We start from the raw sequence: 17,373 nt of genomic DNA on the forward strand, positions 1-17,373 counted from the left end.
GCGTAGGATAAGCAAGTGGTTTTTTTATATATAAAAAGAAAGGGCTTGATGCAAGTGTACTATTCCAACTGTGCAAAAGAGAGATAAGAACATGTAAATGCTCACAGGAATCATGTGAAGTGCTGAGTAATCTGAAATATTCAGCATGGATTTTGTGATTGCATGGATTGGAGAACATTTGTGTGTGTCTCCCTTTGTGGAATGTTGTGCATGGCTCTTTTCCATGTGAGCAAAACTTAATGTACATTCAGTGGCATTGCAGTGAAAGTTTCAACAATATTACAGAAAGAACCAGAAAATGAAGTCATAGAGTTGTAGTCAATGCTGCTGTTCTGCTTATGCAGCAGATTTCCACTTGCATAACTGAACTTCCCTTTCCTTTCACCTGCAGCTCTCTGGAGAAATTTTTTTGGGTGGGATACTTTGCGGGGAGACGCTAAGAAGGGAAAGCCACATTCCATGAGTTCAGTTCCATTTGCACAGTGTTGGGTGCAAGCCTTTGCTTTGGAAACATGTACAGTTCTGCTGTGTGTTAGAAAGTGTTCACCCCTTAAAGCTAAGAACTTGAAATATCGAACTTATGTTAGGGAACATACAACTGATAATACAGTAATATGTATAGAGAAATCGGATCAAGTTACAAGTGATTAGATTAGTTGTTTTTTTAATTGAAAACTTATTTGTACCATATTGGAATAAGAGAAGATATGGAACATTTGTTAGGTTATTCAAGTACTGTTTTATCACAGCAGTGTGACAGAAGAGCGGTATAATGTGTCCACTAGTTATATAATAATTGCCTAAATTGTAAAACATATTGAAGATTGGGTTGGCTTTTCCTGATTCTGCTCTCTATTTAAATGCAGAACTTTATATAATCAAACCTAAGTATAGTTTTCTCCAAAACCTTGCAGCTAACCCTCATTTGTTAGGTGTTTGTCCCCCGAATATATTTTGCAATTTGTTTTTACAATATTCATTTCTGTGTATTACTCGATTACCTGTTCCCTGTATAACTGATACAATTGTATTATAATACAATTGATTTTCTACTGGAATAATTTCTTACTGCAGGTTGCATATTACTAAATATTGAAAATGACTGTTATGTGATGAGCCATGAATGTGGATTCATGCTCTGTGTTTTAGACTTTCACCCAAAGTTTGAGGCATTATTACCATCATTTTAGACTTTAATTGTAACATACAAACATCTAAAATTTTAAACTATTTTATTTCTCACTGCCTTGAAAAGGGAGTAATTTGACAGATTACCCTGAACCTGTGGGTTAATCAGGACCAGGAGGACATAGCTGATTTTTAACTGTATTTTTATTGCTTCTTTTGTTTCTTCTATTTTAATTTATTCTATGGAATTCAAATTGTAACACAATAAAGCAAAATACAATGTGTGTGAGAGAGGGGGTGGGGAGAGGGAATGAGAGAGTAGCAATAAGAATACAGTTAAAAATCATATAGCTCTAGCAGAGCACATTACAGTTCCTACAACAGGCGGAAAAATCATTAAGTGGTGAGGCAATACACTCAGCAGTTTTCAAGCGGGGTTAAAAATATTTGGGAACTACTGGTGTAAAAGACCAATTTTTAGGGGAAATATTTACTGACACTGATCAATATTGATCAGAAACTAGTTTAGTTATACAAACAATATAAAGGTGGGCATATGTCCTCCAATGTTTTTATATGAAAGGATTGCTGCGCCCTTTCATATTTCAAATGAGCTGCTATCATGTTAACTTTCAGTTATTGTTCTGAAGAAATATTATGCAGATAGCCAATTAGTGATGGACAAAATGGCCTTCATGCATCGCCATGTTTGTAACAAGAAGGGCAACAGTGGAAGTCACGTTCCTATTGAGAACGTTCTGTAGGCCACTGCTAGGCCATGATTAGCCTGACTGTGGAAGACAATTGTAGAGGCATCTGCTCAGTTAATTTTGAGAGAAAATTTACCAGATGGAGGCTGAAGATTTAAGTGATTAGAAGGTAGTAGATTGGAATACAAATTGGATTAAAAGAAATTAGATTGATATAAATCGAATTGAGTCACAACAGTTTGTGTTCTTCGTACCAAGGGGCAGTGGATTATGGGAGAAGCAGATGCTCCAATGAGATAGGAATTAATGTGGCTTTGACAGTCCATCTGGGAAGGCCTCACTATCGAGTACATCCCTAATCTCTCTCTCCATTTATCAATGCCATAATGTTAATTAGTACTTCATTCATTAAGTTACTTACAGAGGGGGAAACAATCTCACACCTAGTCTCTCTCTGCTTGAGTATTTGTAATTGTGCCAGGAAACAGGAACCTCTCTCTAGCTGAACTAGCTACTGTTGACTCTTATGTTAGACCCATGTAGTTTTCTTCAAGCATGTGACTGCTTTTGGCACAGAGGAAATTTACTAGGCTTTGTTTTGCAATAAATTTCTCTTCATAAATCCAGCTGCATAGTTATTTGAAGTCCTGTCTTGATCCCTAAAGCACATCAATCCCGAGCTACTACTAACAACCACCCCCCTTTCCACCATTTTAATAAGGTTCTGTATATACTCTACTGTATATAGTTGAATAATATGTTGTTTTATGGCCAAGATGTAGCAATCACATTAATGATGAGAGGCAGGTTCTTCCCTGAGGGGTGGAAGGGGGAGCAAGAAAGATTTGTGCATGTGCATGAACACACTGTTGGAGAGTTATATTTACTGCACCTGAAATTCATGACTGATGTTTGCACTGGTCTGCCCTAATTCTGTAGACTAGGACTAACATAAGCGTAGCTGACTTTCTGATGCATTATTTCATCTAAGCAGCATGCTGCAGGACAAATACTTGCTTTTAGAGAGCCTTAGAATCAGCCAGTTGGATAACCGTGAACACTTGAAAGTAAAAACATGCTCTGAAAAAGAAGCCACAAATTTTGCCTTGAAAGTCAACTAGTTTTCTGCTTGAAATTTTCTACAAGCTAAAACAGTGTGCTGAAAAGAGCAGCACTTTTTAGAGGCTTGAGTGGTTAGAAAATGTTCACACACAGTGCATTTTACAATCAAAGTGTTCCTGAGTAAGATAGACATGGCGAACAGTTACATGCGAGTGGTTGAGTTTCAATAAGCAGCTGAATGGTGCGTTCTTCTCAAAAGTTTTCAAGATGCATCTCTCCTTCTCTTGCGGCACCACAGATAAAAAAAAGCCAGAGTCTGGCTTGTCATGTTTTCCAAACTCAGGCTTAATGTTTGTTTTCCACAAGCAAACCACACATGTTAGTCAAGGTTTTCCACTCATTGTTTGTGTGGAGGCAACAAAATGTGAGCCTAGGTTTGGACAACATAATAAGCTAGGCTTGCGTGACCTATGGTTTAATACAGCTTGTAAACTTGGCCAATGTGTGAGCAATGTGAATAAAGAGTCATTCATTTTCCCATTAATAAATACTGAATTAAGCTCATATCACAATGAAATTACATATGGAATGTGGACAATGCAAAATGAACTATTTTCTAATCTTTTACTACATTCCTTCATTGATAAATCATAAGCAGGCTCTTGAGAAGGAGAATAAAAGTGTTGAGACACTATAATGACCTCTGTCATTATATAGTATGGCTTTACTTTAATTCTGAAATTTTACCTTTTGAAAGTTCAAATTATTATCTTTTATTTGGTTAAGATAATGCCAGTGTGTTAAAATAAAGAATATTGCTCAAAAGTGCTCCCATATTTTTGAAGACCTGCAGGACTATCTTAATCTTGTTTGAGACAATGATCTGCCATCATCATTGATCCCCTTAGCTTCAGTTGCATGCAACATATGTGAATTGTGAAAAGTTTAAATATTGTTATTTTATTTGGGGGCAGAAACAGACAGCATGCATTATGCTTACTGAAAATATGCAGTCAATTAATGTTTATGACCTGAAATGGTACCATCTGTTTCCTCAGCCTATCCCTTTCGCTTTACTACTACTTTTAGATCTTATTCACAGATTTATTGCCATGGTGGTAAACAACATGAAGACTGCTTTCCTATTCTGTCACCTTTCATTCCTGTGTCCTTGTGCAGTGCTGCTCATGGTGGAACAAAATGGATTAAATAAATCACACCATGGGTAAAAGCTTTTAAAGGAAGCTTTGTCATAGCTGTACACTGAAGCATTATACAATTTCTGCTCTGTGATGGCATTGTGGTGTACATTAATGGAAGCAGAAAAGATACTAAGTCAATTAAAAAAATTAAGACAAAAAATTGACCTAGAAGATGTATGAAATGGTTCCACCTTTTGAGCAGAACAAACAAGATACCAGGCTTAGAAAAAAGAAATGTTATACATAGCATGCTGTATAAGTAAGATTATTGTCATTCTTCAGAGAAATCTGATGTGCTTAGTGAAATAGAAATTGTAACCTGGAACATTCATCAAAAACTCCAGTGAGACACTATACTAGTGCTTTCAAATTGAAGTTATTACATGTGACATTCCTGGTATCTGCCAACCTTGACTGTAACTCAATGAAGCAGGAGAGCTGAGGAAAAACCAGTAAGTACTGTCTAAACAAGTGCCAAGAGTTGGCATAGTGAATCAGTGTGTGTGTTCTGTCATCAGGCCCAAGGGCATTCCATTTAATCCTGATGGCAGAAATGAGTGTTAAGAGTTGAGCATTACAGGCCAAAAGAATAAATAACTGGGTTTATATTGAATAGGCAGTGGTGGGAGGGTGTCATCAGCAAGAAAGAATCACCTTGACTGTGAAAATAGAAGAAGAAAGATGGTGGTTCCAGACTGAATAAAGAAATGCAGCACTTGTTAGCCCAGGTCCTGGCTGCTGAGGAAGCTGGCAATATTGGCTTGTCATCATAGCAACATCAGAAATGATTAAAGGTGATATCATTCAGCATTCTGATTCCCACAATGACCACATAGAGTTTTCTGGGAAGCACAGAATCAGCACATGAAGGCAGTTTTACTGTAGCAAATCACAGAGGAAGCTTGTATAGAACACCTGGAATACATCTGTCATGCAGTTTTCCCTATAAGTCTGCTTTCCACATTACATTTTTAAAACATGAGAGTTTTCTCTGAATCACATTCAGAACCATATCTAGAAATCTCTTGGTAATGCTAATGATATTTTTAAATAGTGGCATCAGATGAGCATTCTGCCAGATACTGAATGGGATCTGTAATCTGAGCTAATTAGGCATATCAGAGTTGTTGTAAGACATTTTCAGTGTAAAATACGATTCACAGTAAAGTTGTAGTGTCTCCATATTAGAGATGCACTCATTGTTGAGCACTGTCAAATACTCAAAAGTTACTTTATATCTTCCTGAACTATATGCTGTCTTCTACCTAGCACACTATTGTCTTTACTAATATGTAACACTTGGTTCTTTTGACTAGAAAATGCATTACTGTGATAGTGACTTTCAGTGTTGGGAAAAATATTCAGCTCATAACTCCAGGACTTTGCTGATAGCAACTTTGCACCACTGCTTCTACAGTTTTCCACAGTAGATTTGGCTGTGTAGATTCCTGTTCCATAAGTATATTGTTTCCTTGGTAGTCGGAGTTTCATTGATTGGTTCCCTGTCATAAGGTATATTTTCCAGAAGTATAACCATTATTTAATGTCTTTCATCTGGACATGTGAAGTGTGGCATTTGAAAAGTATAGACTTCCAGTTGACTTTGGATAATACACATGTTTTATCCATGAAAATTTCACGTGTGGAATTCACCACTTGATGCTGTAGTCAGTGCATCATAAATGTGCCATTCTGAATAGAACCATTCAGGTAACTTTTCTGTCTGCCTGTGTGATTTACCAGTTAACTTAAAAATCAGTTATTTACATTTATTTAAAGTTGAACTGCTGTTAGTGGTGCCATTAGGGCAGGAGACTTTAGGACCCAACAGCCCTAGGAGATGCTTTGCACTAGCAAAAATTACAGGACAATAGTAGTTGTGCCTGTCACTATCTTAATTTCCCCAGAGTGGTTTCCACTCTGGAAAACAAAGTTAGCAGCAGATGAGTACGGCTGGAGCCAGTTGGGTTGGTACTTGGTTCCACAGTGCCAGCTGCTGTAACATTGTAACATAACTGGTGTTAGAATAAGAATAAAGGAACCTATTATTATTATTATTATTATTATTATTATTATTATTATTATACCTGTTCCTATCAGTGCCACCTATTAAGTTTGCCGGAAAGCAGATTGACAGGGTGACTCTGGTAGTTGTTCCACCAATTCCCTGCCTTACCACATAGCTGCTGAGTCAAGTAGCTGTCCAATGCCTGAACTGAACAGCTCACCTGCCACTAATGACTATAGGCCATCACTATCTACATCACTATTAAGTAGTCTACTAAGAAGTTAGTCACATTGAGTTCAATAGGATTTACTGCCAGGTAAGTGGGTATAGGTTTACAGCTTAACAATATCCTGCTACATTAGTAAAACAGGGCAACAAACATACACAACAAAACCAAAACACTCCAGTTCAGCGTGCATCATCAGTGTGAAAGATGCATATTTGAAAGATATGTTGATGTTGATTTCAAGTGAAAACTGTCTACTTTGGTTGCATGTGGTTTTTATTGTTGGAAGGAAAACATAGTAGTTTCACCCTCAAGGCAAGCCATCTGCTACCTTTGGATACAAAATGGAACAAAAAGGCATCTTCAAGTTTATTTTTTTCTAGATTTGGAGCAGGAAGGAAAGAGTTGGTATGGCAGAAGGCTGTTATCAATAAAAGTGTTTACATGAAGATAGGGATGGAGACATTCACATTTTTAATTTGTAACAACATTCAGTTGATGAATTTCTGCATTAATGAATTGAAGTTTGAATGAAGTGTGTATGTTAGTAGCGCCTCCCTCGCACATGCAAATTTGCTGCTCCCTATGCCTGCTATGTTCGTGGGACACTGGGGGCCCACTGGCTCTGGTGATGCGTCTTGCTGCTCTGGTTCCCCTCGCCATGCTCCATCACCCTGTGAGAACTTCCTTCCCCATCCCCTGCTTGCCCTGGTGTGCCCTAGTCCCGGCTGACTAAGATCCCCTTCCTCCTCGCTGTTGTCCTGCCAGTTCATTACATCAGTGTAGGTTGGTTTTTCAGAACTCAACCTATGAGAAGAAAAGGTATATTTGTATTGAGCAGACTGGCAGCATTTTCCAACTGTAACAACTACTCTAAACATGCAATATCAGTTCTCATATAGCTCTAAGATTTTTTATGATGCTGTATGGGTTGCACAAATATTTGTAACCAGCCCAGGGAACTTTGGTGACTGGGTTGTCTAGAACTGGTATAAATAAATAAGTACTATTTCTCCCAAAACTGTTACAGCCACTCAGAAAACATTAATTTTAGCCTTGATGCGACAAGTAGGCATGCCTTAAGTCAATTTCTAGATGTTTGAGCCAATCTGCCCTTGTGATTAAGTATCATTGAATCTAATTATATTTTAGAAAAATATGTGAAGTTATGGTCATATTAACTTGCTTTTTGTTATTGCTGTTAAGATGTAATAGATCTCTGGTTTCCAGGAGATGTTACCAGTAAGGAAGTTTAATAAACCAAAGTTTTATCAAATAAATTGGAAATGCACGAAGGTTTTTAAAAGCAGTTTATTAGAAGGAATAGAGTGGTTACCTTTTCTCTCTGATACAGGTTAAGTACTTGAATTGGCAAGATGCACAGCCACTTGCAATGCCTTTTCAGTATACATTTAACAAAAAATAATGTGTTTGAGTTTTCATAAATGAACTAGGCAATGAAAACAGTTTACATTTCAGGCTGCAAGAGTAAGTTATAAATAAGTGTTAAAACATAACAATTTATTTTTGCCTTTCATGTGAAATCTTACTGCTTTTGTGTATAGGTGCAGATTCTTGCTTGTATAGCAAATGAGTGTGGTGGGATTTTTTTTTTTTAGTATCCTGCAAAAGTGTGATAACAGTGCTGCAATTTTCATTCCTTTCAAAATAAGAGTCTTGATAGAGAGTTGGTTAGCAACAGCTAGGGTGTGCATATCAAGTTAATGCACCTTACAATAAGCTTGATGATTAGGCTAGCCCAAAGTCTGCGAGGATATATGAACAATACATATTTCAAATATCAATAAAAATGTGATTCTTAGTTGAAGTCACTTAAAATATTACTAGCATTATTCAGAAAACCGAGTCCAATACTAGAAACCAAATATTTCTTAGAAGTGGGCATGCCCCTCAGATAGTAGTATCTGAGACCACCACTTATTCCTAGTCTCTGATATTTGGGAGAGACTGCTATGAAGTTGCTGTCTAGTTTCTATCATGTATTAATTACAGGGATATGTGACGGAATAGACTATAAAGAGGGTTGCTGGGGAAAGTGGTTTTCACCTAGTGATTGTTTGCTTTGTATGTAGTTTTCCCTATTCCCAAATATATACACAAATTTGTTGTTTTGAGTTCAGTGCCAGCTGCACTCCTTTATACCTGTGAGCAACTTTCTGACCTTGAGGTATTTGTGTATGATTGTATCAATGTGGCAAATAAGTGCAGTCCTGAACACAACTACAGTAATACCTCTGCAAATGTCCGCCTTCTCTAGTGTCCATTCCGGCGAACTTCTGCGGCAAACCCGGAAGTACTGGAATGGGGTACTTCCGGGTTTGCCGCATGTGCAGAAGTGCAAACCACTCCGCGTGCAGACATGGCGCTTTGCCCTGCATCCTTTTTGGCTAGCTGCTGGGGCTCCGGAACAGATCCCGGCCGCAAAACGAGGTACGACTGTATTCAGATGTTAGACATGTTGAATTCTGTGGTACTTACTCCCATGAAAGTGTTTGCAGGCCAGATTTTCAGCCTAAAATATTCTTGAAAGCATCTGTTTTATTTCTAGTGTAGAAACTAGTGAGTTAAAAAAAATAACTTGCTGATGATTTGCCTTTCTTGCACTTTGTCACTAGGGTCTCGTCTTCGCCAGGAGGACTTTCCACCTCGAATTGTAGAGCATCCGTCAGATGTAATCGTTTCTAAAGGAGAGCCAACGACTCTGAACTGCAAAGCTGAAGGAAGGCCAACTCCCACTATTGAGTGGTATAAAGATGGAGAGCGTGTGGAGACTGACAAAGATGATCCCCGCTCACACCGCATGCTGCTCCCTAGTGGATCTTTATTTTTCTTACGAATCGTACATGGACGCAGGAGTAAACCAGATGAAGGAAGTTATGTATGTGTTGCAAGGAACTATCTAGGAGAAGCTGTGAGTCGTAATGCTTCGCTGGAAGTAGCACGTAAGTAACCCCTACACTATCTTAATGTCATGAGATAATGTGTAGTTACTTTGATTAACAATAGAAATATGGACATTTTCCATTAAGCATTCCTATATACTTTAATCTGTTAAATTTGAATTACCCATAAAGTATGTGGGAATGCTGAAAAGAAATGTTCCTATTTCTTAGTCTTTTATATGCACATGTATTCAGTGCAGTGGCCATACATGATGCGCAATTGGCACTAAGATACGTTGTGGTTCATGTAATCATGAATGGTGCTACCATGGAAGAAGCCTAATCTTTCTATCAAGTATAATGTCCTTTTGAATTTGGTTTTGTTGCGCCTAAGGTCAAAATATAGCTGTCATTTTATATATGCATCACTGCCTATTTATTTCTTTTTATCAAGACATTTTGTCAAGTTTTCCCATGTATTGTTGGAAAATTCAGAGCCTTCATATGCTCATACCATAGTCCGTACATTGTGCGTGTGGCATGTGACTATACATAAGGAGTAGCTTTTTAAAAACTTGACACTGAAGGCATCTATGGTGTTTTTGATAACCACTGTTTGCACTGAGGGAGAACCTATTCATGAAAGCAAATTAAGGAAGAATTTTACTATTTGTATAGTATAGTAGAATTGACTTTAGGGTATAATAGATATATAATGTGGGTTGGGGGGTTTTTTTATCTGTTTCCTCTATTGATTATGTGCATTATCCAGCCAAGGTTAAGAACCTAATTGTAAAGGAAGAATAGAGCAGAGAGGATTTTCAATGTGTACCTTGGAATAGGTTTTGACTTATGTGAGATGTTTATGTGACATAAAATTCTCAGAATATCAGGCGATTGCTAGGATAAAAGTAGCATTTTTATTTAAACTGTGTGAAATTTGTTCTTGTTGGCATTGGTGATTTTTGTCTATTTGTGTGGTAGACTTGTATAAGTATTAGCATTTATAGTAGAAGCACCAAACAAGATGTACTTTGTTCTTTTGATTTTTGCAAATAATATTTTATTGAAAGAATTTCAAATATAAAGAAAGAAAGTGATACAGACAAAAGAAAAATAAGGAAAGAAAAAAGGTTCAGAAAAAAATAAAATGTAATATACCCCCATACATTCTTACATAAATAAATATGATGTTATTATCCTAATACATATGTAGATATTAATAACTTACTACATTCTGGATAAACTCATTCCAAATGTTGTCATATTTATCCAAGCAAAGACTACATATATAAGCAGTCCGTTCATAAGTTGTGAGCGTTGTCATATTGTCAATTCATTGATTAAAGGGGATTGTATCTTTATTGCTTCATTTCATCAGTATCAATCGCTTGGCCACCATTAGGGTGCATATAATACTTTTTCATTGTCCCATTGTTAACTTCTTCACTGGACTTACACAGTCCAGCACCTCCTGCCAAAATTTAGTTTAGAACGTTGTATGAACATGTGTTTCAAAGAGGCACTGTCCTTGCCACATCTCCAGCATAGAGCTACCTTAGTTCTTTTTTATACAAACGTAAAGGAGTCGTATAAATCCTGATCATTATTTTTTTGTTGTATAAGTCTCAATTTAAGGTCCATTGATACCTTTCCCACTGTCTAGGTAATATTGAAAGTTACAGTTCTTTATTCCAGCCATTTCTTAGTCTACATATGAAACTTAGTAATCATTAATAAATATCTATAAATAAATAACCACTGGCTTTTAAGTTTCAAATGAGTTATCAAAATGTTCCAATATCTCAGGTGTCTCAAAAGCTGAGAGGACTGCTGGCCCAAACTCACTTGCTGGAGGTTGTAACTGAAGATATTGCCATTGACTTGCATCTGATAGAGGATATTAAAACATCATTGGTATAAAATTCATCTTCCTCATCTATTAGTTGGTCCAAAGTCAACACACCTGCTTCTGTCCAATTTTTCCATGTCACTATATCCTCCCCCAAATTTTTAGAGTAGGATTTCCCCACAAAGAAAGTTTGGCATGTGAGAATAGATCAAATTTGTTTTTGATAGACAATATATTCCATATCCTTTTAACTGACTTAGTTGTTTCCAGAGTCAACTGGGATTTCAAATATTTTGATCCTACTATTGTCTAACCAACTAAAGGTGTGTATATTCTAGGGTTGCCCACATCAGAAAATTAAGACCAACAGTGGGTTTCCAATATTTAGTACTTGCAATAAATAGGCAGAGTGATATAGTTCCAAATTCGGAATTCCAACACCACCTTCTTTAATTTGTAACTTCATTCTTTGCAAGGATATTCTCGGTGTTGTTGATCCCCAAAAACATTTCCTAAACAAAGAGATCAACTTTTGGAAATATGATCTTTTTATAAAACGTGGGAATCCTCTCAGAATATAAATAAATCTGGGAATTTTAATCATTTTGAGAGCATTCATCCTTCCCCAAATGGTACCTTGTTGATATACATAAAAAGCACTGTTGATCACATTTTCTCACTGCTCAATGTTTACTAATTTATGAATTTAGATAATTGTAATAAATAGGTAGTGTAAAAGTTAAACATATCAATATATTATCACTATCATCATCGCCATCATCATGTTATAATTTTTAACTAAATTTGGTTTTACTCCATAAATTCATGTGTTAGTAGACTAAGAATTATTTAGCTCTTTGATCTAGCCTTTCCTCATCATACCAGAAAAACTGCTTGTTTTTTGAAAACATAAAAGTATACTTTATTATATTGAATATCACTGATCTCTTCTTCAGAGACTGCTGTGAGTCTCCAGTTACAATATGTGCAATCTCCCGAGTTAAATTCTTAACCACTGCAGCTGGTGGTAGGTCATGCATGAACTGCAAGTCAGTTTTAAAAAAGTCCTTGGGGAGGGGAAAAAAAACCTTGGATTCAATGTAGACAAATAAAAAAAACAACACACCAAAGATCAGAGAACATGAAATCCACGGCAAAAACTAGAGAGAAGAGTTTTTGAAATGTGATCATGCACCTGATACTACATTATTTTACAGTTTTTATAGCCTTGAAGTTTCATAGTTTGCATTTACCAGTTAAACTCTTTGGGTCTTAAAGGTAAGGTTCCTAGCTATTTAAATTGAGAAGCTGTTTGCCCTTCCTTTAAGATAAATGGTGGTATGTTTATGTTAAGATGTTCCATTAAGATTGATGGAATTGAGTTACAAACTTTCACAGATAACAGAGTGCTTCTATTGAAAACTTTGGCCTGGTTTCATGAAGGGCTTCAGAGTTTTCCCCCATCCTCTTCATTGCAATGCCATGCACCACCTGTGAACCTCCGCACCACAACAGTGTCAGGTGTCGCATAGGGAGCTGCATCAGCAGAACTCAGGAGAAACCTTGTTTGAGTAGAAATGCCTTTCCACTCACACAAGATGTATTTGGCTCCAAGCCATTGATTTTAGAATAAACGGAAATTTGCATATTTACTATATATATAGATTCAGATAAAATTTAGTAGTGTACTAGATTAATTACCACCTTTGGAGGTAGAGTTACGGAGTTTGAAGTATTGTCTCTATCCTAGATACTTAAGAGACAATTGACTAAAAATAATTTATTTAAGGAATCTTTATAAATAATGCAGGATGCATGATTTGTGGTGCATGATTTTATTCTACTTTAACTGAGGCTGATTATAAATCATCTCACCTTCAGTTTTCATACAATTCAGACATTTTCTCATCTACCTGATATGCCCCCTTTCAACTAAAGCATGGTGGGCTGCCCTGAGATACTGACTCAAAATCTCAGTCTTTGGCCTAGGGAAGGGGTTACTCCCACACCTAAACAACGAAGAGTTCATCAGCTCATGGATGAAAACTATGGTCAGAAAAGCCACTTCGATTGGAATGCCACCTTCTCTTTTGTACCATCTGGGCTGTGATACCGCCCTTGAATCTCCGAGGCAAAGGCTCTGGGACATATCGCATAGCGATCTCCAATCTCAATCTCATGTTATATGTGGCCTGATAGCAGTAGGAATTCATGACGGGTACGATTTTCAGATACCTGCATATCTTAGAAATCTGTCTGTACCAACTTATTGGCGTCTCTTTACCAAAGCCAGATTAAATGTATTTCTATCAGAAGTTCTAAATGGCAGACTGAGAGGCATCCCTTATCAAAATAGGCTCTGTGTATGCTCTCAGGATGTCGATTGTATGAGGCATTGTGAACAATATGAGCAAGCTAGGGATCTATTGATTAAACCCCTACTGGCAAATCGGCTGGGTAAATCTGAAGCCTACTATACTAAATATCTTCTAGATGACAAGTCTAATGATATCACAGTGGCCGTGGCAAAGTTTCTTTAGGCAGTCATATGTATCAAAGATCATCATACTTAAGATTAAACAAATATCGTCTCGGTCTCCCTCTTCCAGGGGGTTGTCTGTATGAATCTGCATTTTATTCTGAATCTATGTTACAGGCTTTTGGACCGCAATAAAGATTACATTCACCTGATATTTTTGGCTTGTTTTAAGCTTAATTTTGGATAAGCTTGTTCTGCAGTCCTATGTTTATATATTTAGATATAAGTTCAATTGATTTCAACAGAACTTGCTCTGATGTACATATCATTGTAACCTTAATAAATAGTAAGTAGAATATGGAAAAAAATATCCTTAATTGACTGTTGGCGCTAAATAAATAATATGCTGCAAGGAAAGTAAAGAAAGGGTTGCTGGGAATAGTTACTAATTGAAAGAGAATGAATAAAACTAAAACCAGGCATAACTGACACATGTTTGAATTCCATGGCTGCTAATCTCTTATTGTTTTAAGTAACAACAGCCATGGGGCCCCTAATCTAGATTAGGTCCAGGACGTAGCAGAGAGGGATTTTATCCCTTTCCCCCACCTGAAGCTACCTGTCCCAAAAGCTTTATGCCCTATTTTCTTTATATGTTCAATAACTTGTAAGTTGGGGCTCATATCTTGTAATAAAAGAAGGGTGAACTGCCCCAAGTTCTGCTCAGAATAACTCGGAAATAAACAGATTTGTTTCTAGAACAAATCTGAAACGCATTAGTTTATCTCTCAAGCCAATCTGATGAAATGAAGAAACACCCTTCTGCACCCAAATCTCAGTCCCCAAAGTACTCCCAATGGTAAACTGCTTTTTCAGTCATAATGCACCGCACAGCATGTTAGGACCACAGAGAAGAAAGGGAAAGAAGAAAGCTGATACCCTACTGGCAGCACAAGAGGATTGGTCTGGTTCTTTGAGAGCTGCCAAGGAAGGGGAAAGTCAATCTAGGAACTTTATTCCAGTTTGGAGATTAAAACAAGCCAAATCATTCATTCATTCAATTTATTTGCAAGCCACTCAAAGCAGATTCCAACAAAGAGAACAGGAATATATTTCAAATAAACACTGCAAAACAATTTCATAATTACACAGCAAAGCAGTAGCAAATATAGTAACAAACCAATAAGCCACATTCTGATACTATAAATATAACAAGATGACTTAAACAACATGCAGCCATTCTATAGCAAAAATAACAAGGGAGCTTCACAGCTTCACCTTAATCAGAGAAATACTCTTTCCATGATGTTACTCATAGTCCCTCTTCTGCAGCAGTTTCTTATACAATTCCAAAACCCTTCTCATGATGAAACATAAGATTGATCCATATCTTGATTTGCAATTTGCAATTTGTTTAGAAGCAATCTGCATAAACCTTAATAAGGTTAGGAGTTGTTTGAACCATTAACTGATATATAAGTACCTTTAATTTACTCAAATCCAGTTGAAGCGATCATGAGACACAGCTTGAAGAAGTTGCAAAGGTAAGATTCATACCTGCAGTTAGAGTAGAGAGAACATAGAGCCTAGCGCTGACTGAGACTGTCTCGGATCCAGAGCACTATCTCTAATCTAGGCAGAGTTGGTTGCAGTACTAGAGATAGCAGCTGTAGCCCCAGGTGTTAAATATGAGGCAGCCGCTTGATCTATCGACCACTGTAAGAGGGGGCTCTGGCCTAAATGAAAATTCATGAAAAATTGATGAAGTCCCCAGATTATTTTTTTCCCTTTTCTTTTTTCAGCACTGGGCCAGTGTAGTGAGGAGAGAGATTAAATGAGGTGTTGAATGCTTTAGTAGCAAGAAGGTTGTGGTTCATAGGTCAAAAGTCATGCAAAAACTGATCATTTCCCTCCTACCCTTTCTTTTGGAACAAAACACAAGTCACTTATTTAGCAGGGCTTCCCTACTTTTTGTGTTTGCATACAGTATATTAAAAATTAGAAACAATTCATATAAATTCACTTTTTCCAGTAAAAAAACGAGGCTTGATGCTGATAAAATAATGAACAATAACCTTCTTTTTAATTTAGTCAAGATACTGAATAATATAGCTAAGGGCTGTATTTTGGCCACCATCTTTCAGGGTACTTGCCTGATTTCATTTAAAGAGAGGAAATGGTCTTGCATTATTTATAGGTCACAGATTGCTGAAATAGCAAGCTCTGGACCACTCTCCAAACATAATGATCCTGTTTGCTTTAAAATCTAGAGTAAATTGATGCTTTTATCTGTCAGAATAAGAGATTATGGCATTTACTGAATTTAGCAAGGGCATCACTCTAAAACATGAACCAATTTTTTTCACACAATATGTCTAATCTTGTTTCATGTCTCTCTAGTTTGTACCAATATAAGGATTAGATGAAAAGACCCACCATATTATAGACTGACTAACCATCCTATAAGATTGCTGATAAAATTAAATTTGATCAAAGGTACCTAAAAATCCATTTTTTAAAAAATAATAAAAATATAGTATAATTCATGTGGCAAAACCAAATCCAGTGTGTGTTTTTTCAGATTCGGAGGTATAGATACTAGCTGGCTAGATGCAACAATTTTACATCTCTAAAATACCTTTAAAAAAATCAAGATTTCTCAAAGTGTAAGTTAAAACAGGAATTGTGGAAAGGAAGGAGTGATCTCATAAGACTCAACTTTATGCAAACCATATTATCTTGAGTGGAGTTGAAGGAGCATGGGAAGTGAAGCTGAAAAGGGGTGAGATTGGAATATAGTAGATAACCTCCAGGGAGTCAGTTAAGTAAATTCAATGAAGTTTTGAGTTTGGGAAGCGTAGATCTAATAAGTTTCTTGGAGTGGAGAATTTGATATGGTTAGAAATATTGCTTTTGGATCTGTTATTATTATCCCTTTTTACATGATCACCATTTATTTTTTTACCCAATGTGTAAGATTGCTTATGCCATACTCTGCAGTTACATTACTGCAACCCATTGCAGGAGGGACATAGCTTTGTGGCAATGCAAAGACTTTCCATGCAGGAAAATCTTGATTCAGTTCCTAGCATCTCAGGTGATTTGCCCCCCGCCCTTAAAATATGTATATACTATCCTTCAGCAGAGTTTCCAGGACAATATACAAAACCAATATAAATTATTACAATAGCACATTGAGAGACAGCAAGAGAGCATTATGATACAATAAAAGCACTATCCTTTCATAAAGGATATAAAGGCATAGCCTTTGAGGTGTTTTTTCTTTTACTATTTTATGAAATAAAAAATGAAATAAAAAGTTTTGACGATAAGAATGACATTGCCTGAAAGGAATACAGTGCCAAAGGGATAACAACGTTGATGCTGGGTGGGTCAGCCCTGGAGAGAGAACTCCACAAATGAGGCACCCGCACTGAGAAGGCCCTTTCTCTCCCTGTCCTCCATCTACCTTTCTTTAAATGGTTGAGGGACTAGAGGAGAGCCTATTAAAATGATTTCATTATAGAGTTAGATTGATATGGTAGCAGGTGTTCATTCAGATACTTGGGTCATAAGACCCATATGACTTTAAAGGGAAGCACAAGCATTTTGCATGAGATGTGATCTGAAATCTTTGAGGGTCACTGCCAGTCAGAGTAGACAGTATTGGGATGGATGCACAAAGCAGTACTTCTCTTGTGTGGAGGGGATGGGTGTTACATGATGTTTAGTTACTGTATTTTTCTATGGACAAGTGCACTTAATAGCCTGTACTGATTCATTGTAGCTGCATCATATATTCA

General features: G+C 36.8%; 1 protein-coding gene across 29 annotated transcripts in view; it reads left to right on the forward strand.

Moving 5' to 3' along the window:
* The window catches only part of ROBO2 (roundabout guidance receptor 2), a 794,080-nt gene that overhangs the window by 390,003 nt on the left and 386,704 nt on the right, over positions 1 to 17,373 (forward strand). For all 29 annotated transcript variants that reach the window (XM_083611373.1, XM_083611378.1, XM_083611374.1 and 26 more), the window contains exon 2: positions 8,973 to 9,299. In XM_083611373.1, coding sequence (XP_083467499.1) covers positions 8,973 to 9,299 — 327 coding nt within the window. The remainder of the gene's footprint in view (positions 1 to 8,972; positions 9,300 to 17,373) is intronic.

This window comes from Podarcis filfolensis (genome assembly GCF_964270895.1).
Source record: "Podarcis filfolensis genome assembly, chromosome: 4".
NCBI lineage: Eukaryota > Metazoa > Chordata > Lepidosauria > Squamata > Lacertidae > Podarcis > Podarcis filfolensis.